Source organism: Cryptomeria japonica, chromosome 5, assembly GCF_030272615.1.
Source record: "Cryptomeria japonica chromosome 5, Sugi_1.0, whole genome shotgun sequence".
Lineage (NCBI taxonomy): Eukaryota > Viridiplantae > Streptophyta > Pinopsida > Cupressales > Cupressaceae > Cryptomeria > Cryptomeria japonica.
The window spans coordinates 488,496,746-488,515,971 of NC_081409.1; the positions used below are offsets into that span (position 1 = coordinate 488,496,746).

The 19,226-nt window shown below is 37.6% G+C and overlaps 1 protein-coding gene across 4 annotated transcripts in view; it reads left to right on the top strand.

Moving 5' to 3' along the window:
* Positions 1–19,226, top strand: part of LOC131069788 (uncharacterized) — a 36,296-nt gene that overhangs the window by 7,741 nt on the left and 9,329 nt on the right. For all 4 annotated transcript variants that reach the window (XR_009112221.2, XM_058005348.1, XM_058005347.2 and 1 more), the window contains exons 3-8: positions 4,026–4,095; positions 4,198–4,346; positions 4,569–4,664; positions 4,771–4,841; positions 5,171–5,232; positions 5,336–5,399. Coding sequence is in view for 3 of the 4 variants with exons in the window: in XM_058005348.1 (XP_057861331.1) it covers positions 4,026–4,095; positions 4,198–4,346; positions 4,569–4,664; positions 4,771–4,841; positions 5,171–5,232; positions 5,336–5,399 (512 nt within the window). In the remaining variant the exon portion in view is untranslated. The remainder of the gene's footprint in view (positions 1–4,025; positions 4,096–4,197; positions 4,347–4,568; positions 4,665–4,770; positions 4,842–5,170; positions 5,233–5,335; positions 5,400–19,226) is intronic.

Sequence of the window (19,226 nt, forward strand, 5' to 3'; positions counted from 1 at the left end):
CAATAACTGTCATTTCTTCACTTTCTTCAATTTTTGAGTTTTACATATGACTTTCTCTTCCATCTTCTTCTACAATACCCAATCTAGTATAAAATTTCCTCATCATATCAAACAATCCTTCTATTTTACTTTTTCTTCATGAATAACTTACATATTACTTGTCTTCAACTCTTCCTGGTGTTAGTTGCCCTATGACATATCCTCTATAAATCTTTGCACTACCATGCTTTGCATCACTTTGTTTTGTGACATCTATCTCACTATCCTTGAGATCCCTTGTCTCTACAGTACGTCTTGTTCTAGTCTATATCTACACTTTTTGTTTTTTTTTCTCTTATTTGTTTTTGCAGCAAATTATCCAATCTTTCTATCAAATTCTCCATCATCAGGTCTATTGTTTCTTGTTTCTTTTCAAAGGCTCTTTCTAGACTAGCAACTCTAACCCTATGACTCGTATTCATTTCTCTAATGTTTATGACAACAATAAATTACAAGTACTTACTTGCAGTCTGCCTCAATCTTTGTTGTTTGATCTGCCTCCTTCGCACAAATTACTCTTAACTGAAATTTTGTTTATCTTCAAACTTTTTGGTATTTTGCCTTACAAATTGATGATCCATCCACCCTCTTTTCGAATCACACTTTCACAGTTGCTCATATACACAACTAACAGATTGCCTTTTTGTTGATTTTTCTATTTGTAGGGCTATCTATTTAATCTTTACTTTTTCTTGCAAATTGCTTCTTAGTTGGTGGTCTATTGCTCAAGATTTCCAAAGTCTACTTGTTTTTGCTTGGATGTTGAGTGGCCCACTCTTGACACTCGGTCAACAATGCTTGTCTATCTTCTACTCAACAACTCAGTGTCAGAAGATTATTTCACTATCTTCTTTCCTGAATTGACTCTGCAAGTTCAATGCAACTTCTACCCAACTTGTATGGTTGGAGGATGCCTATTACAAGAGCATTATGAAAATAATTAAATCAGTACTTCAATTATTTTCCACAATATTTGATTACATCAATGACATTGACCTTTAGGGCTTACAATAAGATTCATGCTTCCACCTTATATTAAAACTCAAAACATGCACTAAACAAGAGTGTGACCTTAAATAATAAACTTCTTGGGTTGATTGATCTTCAATAACTTTTCTCTCGATTGTTAGACCTTAGCTTGATTCTCTCTCTCTCTCTCTCTGACACACACACACACACACACACACATCCACTTTGTTTCTCAATGAATCCACAATCTTTTTATAGTGAAGGTTGATGTAGCTGGTTTGTGCCACCAAAACATAGTACAAAATCCTATATACCAAGGATAAAAATCATGGAACCGATAGGAAATGATTTCACTATAAGCTTTGCCTTGGAATTGGGAACAAGGCTTTGAAACATGTAATTGGCCTTTATCTTTCATGTGGTGAGAAATGTGATTCTAAACTCAACATGTCTCTGAACATGTACAGTGGTATTGATGTCAACTCAGCAACCTTGTGAAAAATGGAAACAACCCCGAAGTGTGGAACCTTGCACAAGGGGGTTGAATTTCCGGAGAAGGCTGGCTTCCTTCTCAATCCAAGTGCAGGTGTTTAACTAACTCAACACTCCAAATTCTACTTCTAAACCTATCCTAATAGCTTGTAGAGAAAAGGGAAGAAGGAAAACGTAAAATGAAAGGGGGTGATGCACCAAGATGAGAGATGTTCCTCTCCTCACTTGAAATGACACAAAGAACCAATTGAATCACCCTGGAGATGCACAAACTTTAGTTGTATGAATGACCCCAAACACATGTATGGAGGTTAGAATTTGCTGAATGTCAAAGGGGAGAAGATTTCACACAAGTCACACTCAGAAAACAAGTTAACACAGCATAGACATGAGAGAAAGCCACAAAACATACACTTATAATGAAGGTAAGGTACACAACATACATAAGTTGAAGGGAGGCAAGAAAGACAATTTCAATTCATTCCAAGGCCAGTGGCCAAACTTATAGTTGCAGAAATGCAAGAAATATACAAGTCTTCAAGAGAAGTGAAAGAGCAAAGAATAGCTCAAGCCAGCTGGGAGAGAACCCTTTACAATGAGGCTTAACTGCCTATATATAGCAAATTGGTCATAGAGGAGAGACCAATGGTCAAGGAGAAGAAGCCTTGACCTTGACATGCACAGAGGAATGTTAGTTAGGGAAGGCAGGGAAGTGCACAAACCTGCCATGGTGTACATGCAAGCAACTTGGCCATACCTTGACAAAGCATTCCCAAGAAGAAAAGTACTTCTAGAAGGTGGATTGCCTGCCATTCCAAAGTCAGAGCATGCAGGCTTGATATGAAGGCCACCAAGTAACCATAAAGAAGCATGGCCCTGAACTCCACTTGATGACAATCCTGCAATTACATTAAATGCGCCCCTGTAGCTCCATGAATGAAAGTGTACAAGTTGCAAGAGTTGGTGGAGCATTAAGAGCTTTGAGTGTTGATCACACCATCTGGAAGTGACGCAAGTCGGAAACTTGGGATTCTGGGGTTTGGAAGACTTGGGAAATTTGGGTTTCCGGGGTTTGGAAGACTTGGGAAACTTGGGTTTCTAGGGTTTGGACTTCCGCCTCCCGACAAGACAACACTTAACACTTCATGACCATTGGCCTTGTCCTTGATCAACTAGGGCAGCACTGATCCATGGAACATATCTCTGGTCGGTTCTCCCTGATGGACCAAGGGTGTCATAAAATGACAACAAGTACTAAATTGGGATGCCACCGATGACATTAGTGATTGGCACATAGCCCAAAAACATGACACATCACATAATCCCTCTAGCTGATTTGGTAAGCCACCTTATACAATAGAAGATGAAATTAAAAAACAGAAAAATAGGCATGCTTCAAATGCTTGGTAAAATTTCATGGTAACTTGATGCACATGCATTACCACCCAATTGATTCTATCTCACTAATCTGAGTATACAAACAAATATTTGTGGCTAGAAAATTCAACCTTGGCAAACCAAAACGACTACAAAAGAAGTAATAACTGCAAAACATAAACAAACAGAAAGGAAAGATTTTTGATTGATGCAAGATCACTTGTATGCCCAGTGCTCCTACATGATTATTCTATTCGGTGAATTGTGAGTCAATGAAGTTTGACTCAAAATTATGCAGTTGAATCTCAACAAATGATCACATATCTAATTTTCTTGTTACAGTGCCAATTCTTGTGATAACTTTTTTTTTGCTACATTTTTGGGAGCCAAAGAGATTTTCCAATGACTAACCTACCTGACCGATTCAAATCCATAACTGCTGGGTTTCCTTTTGCTTGGGTGCCGACTTGACAAATACATGATCAAAGGGTGGGGTGGAAGGATCAACAACCATCAAAGCGTTCCAACCATTAGTGTACTCTGGGTGATGGAGCCTTAAAATATTAGAATCCTGTCGATCAACCAGCCTATTCTTGTCGAGCCCCACACAAAGCGAGGCTCATCCTAACCTTAGACCTTTCTCAATTCCACCTTTGGCCTATCCCCTTTATTTGGTTGGTGGACTGATAGACTATAAATTGTATACCATGTTTCTTTCTCTTCACGGATGAAGAGAACTTGGGCTTTTTTTGAATAGTCAAATAGAAAAGTGTTGCTTACAAGTATCCAAATGGCACTAAACTGGTAATTAATGTTTCAAGAAGGGGATTACATCAAGTTACATAGCTAATTTACAGTTTGGTCTTCTGGAGCAGTGCCCACTTATTGTGCTTTCAGATCGTTTCTGCCATTTGCATGATTTTGTAAGAATTGAATCAGAGAGTAGTTATGGCAAAAGCAAAAGTGAGTAGACCAGCATTATTATGCCAATCCTTAGGGCAAATTATTAACAGAAAAATGAATATTTTGAAATGCTCTAGCATCTTTTTATTGGGTTTCATCTTCCTTATTGGTTTTTATTGGTTATAATCATGTTATGGTATTTATCATGGATGCATTCAATTGATGTTCTTAAATTTTTATTGCAGGAGAAAGTAAAGACAAACCATCCACAGCTGTTGTACGAGGCTAAGTTGTATAGACTCCTTCAAGGCGGTAGTAAGTAGTCTGTGTTAGTTTTTTCTTTTTTGCTACTGTGTAGATATGGAGAGATGTTAATTTGTCAATTAATCATTACAAAAATCTGATTTGCATTTGCAGCTGGTATTCCAAACATCAGATGGTATGGGACAGAAGGAGATTATAACATTTTAGTTATTGATTTGCTGGGCCCTAGCCTGGAAGATCTATTTCTATTTTGTGGCCATAAATTCTCATTGAAGACAGTGTTAATGTTGGCTGATCAACTGGTATGCATTATTTATATTGAGTATAAGGTCTTAGGCAACAGCTTAATTCATCAACTCTTTAATGCCTATCAACTCTTTAATTCATATCCTGTTTCTCTTGCTTCCTGATTTTGTATTTTTAGGTTTTTGTCTAATAAATAACAAGGCCATGTCTACAAACATGTAGTATATTATCTTCATTCTTGCAATTTAGATAAGATTAATGTTTAATCTTTTAAATAGATTAACAGGGTTGAATATGTACATTCAAGGAGCTTTATGCATAGAGATATTAAGCCTGATAATTTTCTTATGGGGCTTGGTCGGAGAGCAAATCAGGTAATTTTTGGTCTGTATTTATTGAATTCTATTTCTTAGAGCTATTATTTTGTTTTCTTGCAATTTTTGTAAACTATTATACATGTTTTCTTTTAATGTAGTGCAGGTCTATATAATTGACCTAGGTCTGGCAAAGAAGTTTAGGGATCCAATAAGTAATCGCCACATTCCCTACAGGTGCTGTTTTATGATTAAGTGAAGATCTAATTGTATTGTTTCTGTGTTTTGATATATTGGGATTTGCACTGGTTTAAATTAAAGTAGAATCTCAATCAATTTCCTTGACTAGATATTTAATTTTCACTGTTATCGATGTCGTCCTCTGTTTCTTAGAATCTTCACAATTATCCATTTCATCCACTGTGTTTTGGAATTTGTATTTGTAACTGCCACTCTTACTTTCTCAAGCACAATGTCGTGTATCTTCTTTCATGTTCTTTACTGCTAATTATTTCTTTATGCTATTCTTATTTACTGTTAACTAATGAAAACTTGAGTAAATGCAGGGAAAATAAAAGTTTAACTGGCACTGCACGATATGCCAGTGTCCATACTCATCTTGGCATTGGTGAGTTGGCACTTGTAGATTTTAGATGATTAGATTATATTAAGCTATCTACGTACTTTGTTTGTACTAAAATTATACTTTTTGCTTGATTTTGATGCCCTAGAGCAAAGTCGGAGGGATGACTTGGAATCACTTGGTTATGTACTAATGTACTTCTTAAGGGGCAGGTATAATTTATTTAATTTGTAAAGTAATTTATTATACTTCTGAAATTACACAAATATTTATATGGTAGGCATTTGCCTATATTGATAACACTAAACAACTTGAGGGATAGATGCGTTGATATTTCCATTGAGAGGATAATGATAAGTCATAGCCAAGATAGTGCAGGAGAAGGATGTACTAGACAGTTGTGAAGGAGCATCATATTTTTAAGATTTAGTCCTAGTTATTTTAGTACGCACAGTTAATAGTCATTGCTTGGGATACGATTAAGTCCCGATTTATGCTTTCAAGGTGTAAAAAGTGATAACTCAATGATGAACCACTAGTACCAAATCGGTACTGAGAGGGGGGGGGGGTGAATCAGTACCAACACAAATACAGTCCAAAACCGGTTTGACAGCAAATACTCCAAATGACTGACAAACAAGGATATCGGTAAAACAGAGTGCAACCGGTAACATTCAGTACAGCTCAATCAGTCATGAACCGGTCACTCAATAAGCTTTCCTCTTAGCTCAATACTACAGTATCATTATATTCTCATGCATAAACAAGTAAACTTAACCATCAGATCTTCACAACAGTGAGTTCAATATGTTTTATAGACAGGCATAAAACATAGAACCTTCATGTGTTTAACAGGTAAAACAAAGCATCACAAGACAAAAGCATTTCACATGACACACATATTTTTTCACGTGGAAACCCATTGGGAAAAACCACGGTGGGGATGAATACCCACAAGCTGCTTTTTGAACTCTTTAGAAGTCCGCTCTGTTAGGAGCCTTGTCCGGTTAAGGACATTACAATAGGTTCTGGTAAGAACCGATCCTGTTAGGGATCACCCAGTTAAGGGTTAAACCCGGTAGGGTCACCTTGTTAGAGGATTTCAAGAACTCAATAGCTGAAAGGATCTCCTAAGCTCTTTAGCTTCTTAGAACTCATTAGCCTCGAGTTACCCGGTTAAGGGATTTGAATCAAGCCGGTTAAGACCACCCGATTTAAGGGATTTTGAATCAAGCCAGTTAAGGCTACCCTATTAGGGGATTTTACAACTGTTGAAGTGGTTAGAGATCAACAGGTATTACAATGATTTGTTAGCAGCACTCAATGCTAATGCAGATCCGTTTAGGCTCCTCTTTTCCTTCTGCACATTCACTTTGCAGGTATCTCTTCTCTCCTTTGGTCTGGCAAGAATTACGTATCACTTCCCTTGGATACACACTCACAATTTTTGCCAACAACCTTAGAAAGAAACACTACATCGACCTTATAGGAAACATACAGGTCGGTAGCAAAAACCCTAAACCCTAAACCTGTTAGGTTAAGCAATTCAAGCGGTTCAATCCTGACCGTTGAATCATACTGCATTAAATGCAACAATCTTGAATCGATTTCAAGACATTCTCCATCGTCCATTATCCACCGATTTCTTGGCGGCTGATAACTCATCACGCGTTATCACCGTTTGACAGACTTCGCACATTCCTGAGGTAGACAGGAATAGTTTTCTTCATGCAAGATCCTTCACGCGCATAGAGCTTATGTGGCAACACGATCTGTCCTCCATCATATTGCTAACTCATCACCCAGAGATCACCGATTGAGTCACACAGACTTGAGGTACTCCAACCGAAAATCCTGAAGTGGAAGCTGCCTACCAACCGGTAGTCATACAATGCTTCCATGTGCCGCTTCCCATAACTACATGCTGGTTCACCTTGAACAAATATGCCGCTTCACTTTCCTTGAACGAATATGCCACTTCACTTTGGCATATAAACCAGTGCATACATATGGCGGTTCCTCTCTCTCTTCACCTATCACATGTGCCGGTTCACACCATGTCTCATATTGACATCAATGACAACATACAATATCATCATGTCTTCATGCCGCTTCACATAATGCCATGCCGGTTCACATAATGCCAACAAAAAGGTTTCTGAAGTCATCTGACATTTTTACAAAGATTAGTATGTTAGTACTTTTTTCAAGGTTTGAGTTTGTTGTAATAACTAGTCACTGTGTTGGTGCTTAGTTAGGGCAACTTAGTTTGGTAGTTAGTCTAGCTAGCCAACTCCTCCATGATGTATAAAAGATGGTTGCAGACTTGCAGTTCAATAAATGTAAAAGATCCATACATGGGGAAGAGACTGAAGGAGCAAGGAGCCATCTCATATTGTACTCAAGTCTCGTTGTCTTTTTTGGCCTACATTTTGTACTTTTTTTATTGAAACTTTGAAGCTTCAATTTAAAGCGTAAGTATATAGGCTAGTGTTGCTATTCTCTATAGCTGATAATAGATTTACACATGATGTCTATTCTATCCTGTAGAATGTTTTGGGAATGGAACTCTTGTTTTTTATTTGTCATTTCTTCTATAATGAGAATAGAAAGTAAAATTAATTATTAGAAATGGTTAACATTCTAGGAATTGATGCCAGTGTTTCTCTGAGTTTTCAGGACAGAGGGACGTGTTTTTAGGGAAGACAAAATTTTCCTAGATTTTCATGGATGGCATTGTGACAGGTATTATATGTGTGTTCGTGTCTGTGTTGCATATAGTTGAAGACAACTCCCTCATCATCATGTGTTTTGCAGAGTTGGTATCAGCCCTATAAGATACTTCAGATGTATAAGGTTCTAAGGCTGGCGGAAATTGTATTTTTATTATTTAATTTGTGTAGGACTTTATATATCTGAAGTGTCTTATAGGTCTGATACCAATTCTGCAAAACCTGTGATGGTAAGGGAGTTGTATTCAATTATATCTGCAACACGATAAACAGGAAACACTTGAGACTCTAAAGCTATTTTGTGCAAAAAAGGAAATACTGGTCCAAAACCATGAGGATTTCTGTTGTTGTCTGGATAAACTTGCAAAACAGGTTTACTTCTATGCACTTGCAGATAACAGTAATTTGTATAAATAATTTATATTCTTTGATTTGTATTGATATAACATGTTTGAAGATTCCTGCAGGGAATAGACTGCAGAGGGTACTCCTCTGATAAAAAATAGGGCTTATAAGAGTCAGAAACAGAAGACATAGCTATGTTTCAAACAATTTACCTTCTTCTGCAAGTCTGTTGACAGTTTCTGTTCAAACTTTATCGATTAGAAATGAGGAAGGAGGTACTAATCGTACTTTCATGAGAGAAATGAACAAATTATCCTTTTCAATGTTATTGGCAGGATGTTCCCAGGATGTATCAGGGACGTCAGGGATGCCATGGCGCTCCTGTTAAGGGTTGTTACTAGGAGGTCTCATAGTGAGGGGGTGTCCTTATTTTAGCAAAGGAAGGGAACAGGGTGGGGACATTCTGTCTGTCCTCCTGCTGCAAAATGTTCCCCCATCCCCGAACATGGTAAAAACCCCCGAGACATTTCATTGGGGACACTGATGGATGCCTTCAGTCTATTCTTGCTTTTCATTATCAACATGGGGTGCTAATAAGCCGATCTTATATTCTTTATAATTAGTCAATTAAAATTTACTATGGTATTTTGAGGTCAAGTAATACAAGGAGGAGGTTGCGAAGCTCATACATACCTAGATACCTAACCTTAAACTGTTAAACATTACCAAGATAAATATGCAATCCAGGTTGTAATCATGGTTTTAGTTTGCATGACAAAGTTTCTGGCACAAATTAGAGGTGGATGGGGGAATACTTTTCAAAATTTGATCTGCCATTCCCTCTTTGATTGTCATGAGAAAGTCATTTCTCACTTAAACCATGTACACATAGCTTTTGTGAATGATGAGAAGTAGCAAACTAACTAATGAAAAGCTTGTTTGGCTAGGATTTCATATTGTCTAAAATTTAAATAACATGTATCCTATTATGTTTTTAGAAACTTGACTATGATTGTTCAAAAGTGAAGTTGCATGTGTATAGCAATCCCCTAGTGGATTTCTTTATTATGTAATATTCATAGATGATTTCTCTAGGAAAATTTGGATCTATTTCTTAAAGACTAAAGAATCTGATGAAGTCTTAAGTAGATTTAAAGAATTAAATGCTTAAGGTTTGACAATGGAGGTGAGTATACCTCTGGCAGTTTTTATGACTTCTGTATTGAGTCAGGAATTAAGAGGGAGTTCTGTGTTCCCTACAACCCTCAGCAAAATGGAATTGCTGAAAGAAAGAATAGGACTATCGTTGAGGCTGCAAAGGCCACGATCCATGATCAAGACTTGCAGACCTTTCTTTGGGCTGAGGCTTCTAGAACAACGGTCTATATTCAGAATAGATGTCCCCACCGTGTTCTAAAGAATATGACTCCTGAAGAAGCCTTCTCAGGATCCAAACTTGACATCAGCCACTTGAGAATTTTTGGAAGTCCTGTATATGTTCATGTGCCTAAAGAAAAACGAACTAAGTTGGAGCCCTCCGAAAAGAAAGGAATGCTAGTTGGATACAGTGAATCCTCCAAAGCCTTCAGGATCTACTTTCCAGGTCAAAGGTATGTTGAGGTAAGTAGGGATGTTACTTTTGAAGAAGACATTGCATTTAAGAAGTCAAAAGGTTCTCCTGTTATTGATGAAGCTAATGATAATCAAGATATGAATGTTGATACTAACCTTGAGATTCAAAGGGAGTCTGTTGTGCCTCCACCTCAAGAAGTGCATGATGAGCCACCCGAGCCTATGAATCCCACGGATGTACCTGGTGACATTGTGGTTAGCAAAAAGAGGCCACTTTGGGTGAGAAACATCATTCAAGAAGCTTAAAGATTTGCAGCCCCCAGTGGTACCTTCAGAGAAAGCAAGAGACCTCAAGTATTCTCCAACTACGTTGCATTGATGAGCAATCTCATTGAGTCTGAGCCATGCAATGTTGAAGAAGCCTTGAACCATCATGCCTGTAAGTTAGCTATGGATGAAGAATATCAGTCAATCATCAAGAATGATGTCTGAGATATTGTGCCTAGACCTAAACGTAAGTCTGTTGTTTCCTCTAAATGGTTATTTAAAATTAAACATAATGTTGATGGTAGTATTGAGAAATATAAAGCTAGATTTGTAGCTCGTGGTTTTTCTCAAAAGGAAGGCATAGATTATGAAGAAACATTTGCTCCTGTTGCTAGATATACTTCTAGTAGAACAATAATAGCCATTGCTGCAGCTAAAGGTTGGAAGCTACATCAAATGGATGTTAAGACTGCCTTCCTTAATGGAGTCATTGAGGAAGAAGTCTATATTGAACAACCTGAGGGTTATGAGATCCATGAAAGAGAAACTCATGTTTGCAGATTAAAGAAAACACTATATGGCCTCAAACAGGTCCCTCAAGCTTGGTATGAAAGAATTGATAAGTACTTGGTAAGCTTAGGGTTTTGTAAAAATGATGCTAATTCTAACATTTACTTTAAAATATCTAATGATGAAATGCTAATTCTGGTTCTATATGTGGATGATTTATTTCTTACTGGTAAAGATGAACTCATCATTAGATGTAAGAAAGAATTAGCTTCAAAATTTGAAATGAAGGATTTAGGTCTAATGCATTATTTTTTAGGTCTAGAAGTATGGCAAAGACTTGACGAAATTTTCTTAAGTCAAGGAAAGTATACTATTGATATTCTGAAAAGATTTAGAATGATGGATTGTAAACCTATGTCTACTCCTATGGAATCTAACTTAAAGAAGTTAGTGTTTCTACAGCTAACTCTGATTCTGCAGATCCTTCTGAGTATAGGCAGTTGATTGGATCATTGATGTATCTAGTTAACACTAGACCAGATATATGCTATGCAATGAATGCTCTTAGCGAGTTCACGAGCATGCCTAAACATGTTCACCTTGTTGCAACCAAACACATCTTGAGATACTTGCAAGGCACAGTTGGCTTTGGGCTGAAGTATCCAATGAAAAATCCAATAAACCTGGAAGGTTACTCAGATGCAGATTGGGCAGGAAGTGTAAAAGATAGGAAAAGTACTTCAGGCATCCGCTTCAACTTAGGATCTGCAGTGATTTCTTGGGCTTGCAGAAAACAATCCTCAGTGGCACTAAGTACAGCTAAAGATGAGTATATTGCTGCAAGTGTTGCTTCTAGGGAAGCAGTATGGCTTCGTAAACTTCTTGCTGGGTTGTTTGGACAACCTTGGAAACCCACAGTCATTCATTGTGATAATCAGAGTTGCATAAAGATGTCAGTCAATCCAGTGTTCCATGACAGGTCAAAACATGTGGAAACTCATTATCACTTCATTCGGGATATGGTGCAAAGAGGTGCTATTCAGCTGAAGTATGTCAACACTGATGATCAGATTGCAGATATCCTTACCAAACCTCTATCCAAGGTGAAGTTTGTGTACTTTAGAGATAGGCTTGGGATTTCAAAAAATGAAACCTTGGTTGAGAGGGAGTCTCAACCTCAGTTATTGTTACCATCCTCTGCGGGCAATGCAAGATGGTAGAAAAGATCCTCGCCACCCTCTGCGGGCAATGTAAGGTGGCTCCAGTCTTTGCTTGTGTGCAAGATGGAAGATTTTGTTATGTAATTCCATTCTATGCTTGTGTGCAAGATGGAAGTCTACTATGTTCTGATTATGTAATCCATTCTTTTCTTGTGTGCAAGATGGAAGATAGTGACATTCTGATTATATTCTCTTCTCCCTAATTAAGAGGGAGTGTTAGTTTTAATTAGGGTGAAGAGCGGATTCCAATTGCCTAAGGCAACATTGGAATCCACCCTTAAGGGCTGGGCCCTTTATCTTGAAAGGGTAACGTGTACCCTTTAGGGCTGGGCCCTTCTCACACGCCACTCTCCAATAGTGCCGACCCTATAACTCACCTCATGATATGGCTCTCACCAAATGAAACGTGTTAAGGGAAAAGAAATTAATAAATAAAATATTTATTGCAAGCCGACCTAGAGGTCTACCTTATCTTGAAAGGGTAACGTGTACCCTTTAGGGCTGGGCCCTTCTCACATGTCACTCTCCAATAGTGCTGACCCTATAACTCACCTCATGATATGCCTCTCACCAAATGAAACGTGTTAAGGGAAAAGAAATTAATAAATAAAATATTTATTGCAAGCCGACCTAGAGGTCTACCACCAAGGGAAAGATATGTGTATATGAATTAAGTTATTCATTTATCACACATATCAAATAGCGAATTTTGTCTGCAAGTAAGAGGTGCGAAATACATCAATATTAAGGCGAACATCTTTAGCAAAGTGCGAACTCCATCAGCTTCTCTCCAGTGTTATCTCTGTTGTTGGGAGAGTACGAATTCCACAAGAGTGGTCTTCATCCATGCAAACATTAAGGCTAAGTTACAGCCATTAGTCTGTTCCTCATCATGCGAACTGATAGTTGAAGGACCTGCTGTTCTAAAACTGGTCACAGTCATCAGCTGAAGACATATATATCATCCATCTGCTATTCAAGGACAAATCTTTGGTTGCTATGTATACCTACTGGTTGGTGCAATAAAAGGCAGATTTGAAACTTGTTAAGTGACATATCTGAGACCACTAGAAAGTTGAAGATGCTATCAGCCCTAAGGGTGAACTGAGATAAGTATTGTAATCAGAATATTGTTCATAATCCATAATCAGATCTGAGGATCTTTTCTGGCTGGGTTTTTCGTCCTAGGAGGTTTTCCTAGGGTAATAAGTGTCTTATTCAATTTTGGTTATGTTTCTGTTTGTTCCTAAATCTGAAACTTATTAAATCTAACAATAAACTATCTAGGATAAAGGTTAATTCTGTTTTCTGAGTTTTCTATTAATTTGAAAGTGTAAAAATCAACAAAATGGACACATGTTATAGGTGCTACAACTGATCAAAGGTTGATGTTTTGTCTTTTGAAATGGATCAGTCATTCTTGGAAACTGCAATGATTTGTTATGATACACTCTTGATTTAAATCCGATGGTAGGCCATGGTCTGATTTGTGATGGATGGTGGGGGGAGGTCCGACTATTTTCTTTCCTTTACCCCTCATAGAATTTTAAGTGGGTTCTTTCCTTTTCCTAGACCTGACACTTGACGAAACACCATGGTTTGAAGACATTGATTCGTTAGTTCCCATGAGATCATATGTGAGATCAACACCTTTTGATCTAAGACCCTTTGTCTTCTCCGTCGCGCACCATTTCAAATACTCAATCACTGGTCTACTGAGGTCGCTCAAATTAGACCTCTCAAAAATTGAGGTAAGGGGCTCATTTTTCAATTTATCAAAGTGAGGTTGCTCAAATTCAAGATCATCCTCAAAGTTGATCTGCTACTCGAAATACTTCTGATACTCTAATGAAATTCAGGGGAAGTCTAGACCATAATTTCCTTTTGATTTCAAAGCTATCATCTGCATTAGCCCAATAGTCTTCAAGATCAGGTCTATGCTTGAACGTCTCTCCATCAACCTTTTCCATCCGGTGAAAAGGGTCAAAATGCCTTCTTGCCTTATACTGAAAGAATGGGTACCAAGAAGGCTCCTTTTCAACACTAGTGGCAGCTTGTGCTGATGAACATGTCTCCAATCCATTTCCAACATGAAGGGGAAAAGATACTCCTGTCTTCTGCTTCCCTCTCTGAACAACCATAAAACTTTCAAGCTGCCTGATAACTTCAAGTAACAATACTCTGTTGGTGGGATACATGGGTAACTTGTAAGGAGGTCCGGAGAATCCTTGAATTCTTAGATAAGTAAATCTAGGGTATTGGATGTACCAATGCTCGAATCTGCTGACCAAATCTTTAGACTCTTGAGAGAGCCTATGATGTAGGTCACCTTGAAGTGTTCTGGTAATGTGCATTAAGAATGCATCGTTGACTCCCTTAAAGTGAAGTTTTTCGTCCTAGTGCAGTTTTGGGTAGCAATCATAAACAACAAACTGATTCTCCTTATTATCCACTTCTCTTCTATAGGTGAGTCCTCTATATCTGTAAGTTCGAGCAAGAGAGCACACCAAATAAGAACTCATATAAAATGTCCTGTTCTCTTCCAAGTTCTTCAGTTGGTCATCAAGATTACTACTTATAATCTTTGTTCAATCAATCATCTTTACTCCGGTAGTTATTTCATTGATGAAGTAATACATCCAAGGCTCAAATGGTGCGCCTTGTGGACTACCCATGACTTTGTTCAACAAAACTATCACGTCTCCAATATCCTCCTTGAAGTAGGTGTTGGAACCCTAAAATTTGCAATTTTTAGAATTCCAAATTCCAAGACAAGGAGCAAGAAAAATTCTAAATATATATATACATATATATATATATATATATATATATATTGAATAGGTACAAGTAATATATTTTATATTTGTTGCACAATATGAAACCATAACATAAACACAATAATGGGCATAAAAAATGGAGTGTGAAGCACCAAAGGGGGTATTTACATCATTTAAAGACCATTTATCCATTATATACCCATAAAATAGCCTTAAAATACCTCTAATATGCCCAAACAACTTGTAAAGTGACAATTAATTACATAAACTAAGGCAATTTCGGGATTTGGAATTATTTTTATTTAAAAGGGGGGTGTCTTTTCACCCAAAGGGGTATGAAAACCATTCAAACACATATATATGTGTGATGTAAAATGTAAAAGAAAACAGAGAGAATAGAGATACAAGAGGTGGAGGCAATTTTGTACTTTTAAACTTTTTATCAAAAATAACCAGTTGCATTTTCTTTCTCATATGTGTTGAGAGTTAACATATTTTTAGAAGGTAGTTGCTTGTGATATTATCTAAAGGAGATAAGGTTATTTGTGTTCTTCCAGTGAAATTTTGTGTTTCATATTGTAGATTTGGATAAAAAAAGATTTACTTGTGAATTGTAATTGTTCCATGTATTTCTTCCTTGGATGGTCTCTTAAAGTTAGGGTTAAATTCATTCAAGCGGTTTACAATATAGACATTGAAGTAGAGCTCATAAGAAACAGTAACTGATAGACTCGCCGAGAGGGGGTGGGTTTAAAAACTGTCTCATAAATTTACACAATAAGTCCTGATGAAATATAAGACTTTGTAGCCCAAATAAGAGGAAAGGCACTGATCATTTGTAAACAAACCCTTTAACCATACCAGTTACCCTTTAATTTTAAGCATTAGGATTAGTAGAGTAGGTATAGTAGGTAATTTAGCCAAAGTGTAATATATATACTTTTGTAAGATACATAGATCAATACACACATCTGAAATCGGTCTGTTTAAGAAACTTATGCCATTCTGAGACTAGGAGATATCAGATTAAGACACTAAATCTGCTATAAAAAGCATTGGTTGAAGGAACAACTAGTGAGTAGGTATACCCGCCTAGGTCCTGCAGAGCCTAAAGTGAGAGAGTTAGTAACCAAATAGGTTCACTCTATAAGTTGGCCAAGTCAATTGGAGGGTTTGATCATAGGAGTTGGCATTTCCTTAGAACCTATCCAATCTGTTGATTTGAGACCCAACAGTAGGTTCTCACAAGATCCTTGGGTAGCTACAAAGCACCCTTCCTTGGCTTATCCAACCACGAATGGTTGATATTGGCCTCATATTTTTCAACATAATCTTGATACAGCTGTGTTGCTTCCTCCTTGGTCATGTAAGCAGGGTTATGATATTCAGGGATGCGGAAAGCTTCCCTGATAGAAACCTCACTAATGTTTCCCAAGACAATCCCGTCAGGTGCTATGATCTCTCGGTTTATAGGATTGTAATGTTTAGAGCATTCCACCACCAACTTAGTACACTGCATCGTTGGAAGGAAGCCAACAGCTTGTACGATTCCATTTCTCATCATCTTTCTGGCAGTTGCTGTAGGTATCAGGTTGTCCAGGCCATACATTCACTTCTTGAATTCCCTCAAGTTGATATGTCCCAAGTTAGTGTCTCCGACCAGCTTCCACTTGGACTTCATCTTAGATTCGGGAGGGGAATCTTTATCCACCTGAAACTTCATCCTGGCTGCGAGATGTTCCAAAATCTGCAAAACAATCAAACCAACTCAAATTAAAATCTATACTTAAACGTAGTTTGTGAGTTTGGTGGCTAAGTAATTTGTGGTTTTCACTTTCTTTTCAACACTTAGCCACAAAAAATGGGATTTTCCACACTTGATTATTCTGAGAATCTTAAGAAAACCTTTGAAAATCACGATAATTAGGAAATTTAAGGTCTTATTTTCACTTCAAAATCAGATTTTGAAAACATTAAGTCCAAGAAACTCCATTCAATCTTGCTTTGAAAGGCAGAAAATAAGAAAGAGAAGAAGATTAATTCGTGAAATTTACTCTTTCTTTTCAGAACAAAACCATGTTAAAACCTTGATGAACTTTCACTTGAAGAATGAAGAAGAACGAGAAAAGAAGCTGTCAAGAACACAACTTTCAGATGCTACACTCAGAAAATCAGTGGGTTTTGTCTTCCAACCAGTTAGAAATTTTCAAAATCTGAGTATAACTTGGTGAACAAGAGGTTGAAAACTCAGGCTTATACATAAAACATCCTCAAAAACACCTTTAATCTGCAAAAAACACTTCAAAATAACCTTCAACCTGCAAAAGAACTCTCAAACCTGCTCTCAATATACTCTAAACTTCGAACTTCATGTGTAAAAATGAGAGAATGAATAAGGTATTTGTATAAGAGTTCGAATTTCATATTTGGAAACACAAAGGATCTTCAAAATTTGTTTCTAATTCGCTCTTCATTCATCGAACTTAGACATTCAGTCTTTAATCTTTCAAAGAAAGTTTCCAAATTGGACCTTAGTGAACTGCCATCTCTTTGGCAAGTTCGATCTTTCAATTTTCAGTTCAAGATTAAAGTTTCTAAATCCATTTTCAGTTGTAGTTCGAATTTTATCTTCAATATTCTCTTTCTAAAACTTTACAAATCTGTCACAGTTCGAACTTGGGAATCAAATCTTGATGACATCACCTTGGAATATTCCTTTGTTTCAAATTTAGCAAGTTTTCTCCCTTGGGAGAACTTCGTTAGTTTCATTCTCTTTTCACTTGAGGTAGGGCAGACTTCTTTAAGTTTAGGCACCATACATCATGTTAGGGCAGACTTTGTTGATCTTTTGACATCATGTTATGCTTCAAGGTGGACTTCATTGAGGTTGTGCACCAAGTGTATGCTGATGTAGGGCGGACTTCTCCACACTTAGGAACTTCTTTATCATCCATAGGGTGGACTTGGTGAAGAATGTGCACCACTTGTTTGCTATCTTCCTAAACCTTTCGGCGGACTTGGTTGACTTAATGCACCAGCATATGGAGGGCAGACTTCTTTTATCTCATAACCAAGCTTACCCACACCTAGGCGGACTTGGTGAATGTTGGGAACCAAGGGTGGGCGGACTTCACTGAGCTCTTGACCTTGTGAACATCCTTAGGCGGACTTCATTAACTTCTTGCATTTCTCACTCAATCAAAGGTGGAATTTATCAATCTTGTGCACCATGAAGGCGGACTTGGTTGAGTTTAGGCCCCTCCTATCTTTCTTTAAGGCGGACTTCATTTGCATTGTGCACCTCAAAATCTTTCCTAACACTTCCAAGGCGGACTTGTGCACCAAAACTTATGGCGGACTTTGTTCTTTTCATGACCAAGGAGGGTGGACTTGCTCTAAACTTTGCACTTCTCCCACATGCTACCTCCTTCACCCTTGGGCGGACTTTCTTAACTTTATGCATCTTATTCTCAATCAAGGGCGGACTTCATAGAGGTCAGGAACTTCATACATGGGTGGACTTCACCAAGGTTGTGCACCATTGATTATTCTCTTGGGCGGACTTCACCAAGGTTGTGCACCATGATTATTCTCTTGGGCGGACTTCAAGAAACTTAGGCACCATGGGATCAAAACTCAAAATCTTCATAACTTGTTCAATTTTTCTCTTGAAATTTGAAATTCATACATCTTTCATCCATTGAGTTCCTCAAGATCCCTAAAATCTAGGAAATTGGTTTTTTTGATCAAAACTTGAATTTTGGAGGAATTTGACAATTGTTTTCAGTGCATCTTAGTGTCGGTAGTGCAAACCCTAGATCCCCTTCCAAAAATAGAAACAGCAAGCATCCCTAAAAAATAGGAAATTTTTTCTAAAAATAGTCATTTCGGGGATCATGCTTAAAGTGCCAAAAACGAATCTTCCTAAAAAATAGGAAAAACCAAACTTTCCAAAAATAGGAAGTTGTCCAAATCCACTCAAATCAATTGCGATCTTCGTCCTTTGGCCTTTTTAGGCACTCTGACAGTGTCTAAACTCTGTTCTAACTTGGTTTGCACTAACTGACTTACAACTTCAAAACTCAGACCATTCAAAACTGACAAACTTGGCAATATCGATGCAGGAAGGTCATGAGACTCTAACAAAAACCCTAGAAAGCAGGAAAAAGGGAGGGTCCCCATTCTCAATGGGGTGATGTTTGAAAAGGTCACAACGCAATCTAGTTACAAGAAAGAGCTTCAACTCTACAAAGGTAGAGGCACTAACCTTTACATTACGAAGTTTTCAGATTGAGAAACAGTACAGCTCTTTAACAGCTGTTGATTTTCTCAGTTGCAGACCAGCAAACTCTTCTCATCATAAATTTTTGCAGTTGAAACATAAGACATCCTTCACATAATCTACTCAGAAAGACACATTTACTTGCCACTTCACAAACATACAGCCACGGTAAGTGAAAGTCTTAGTAACAAGCAATAAAAACCTCAGCTCCAACAGCGACTCCCTACAAATAGAAGAAAAAGCCGAAAATAATGTCTATCCCCAAAAATTGAAACCACTCAGCCACACAGAGGATAAGTCTTCTCAGGTTCGAACAACTCCCAGAAATTTAGAA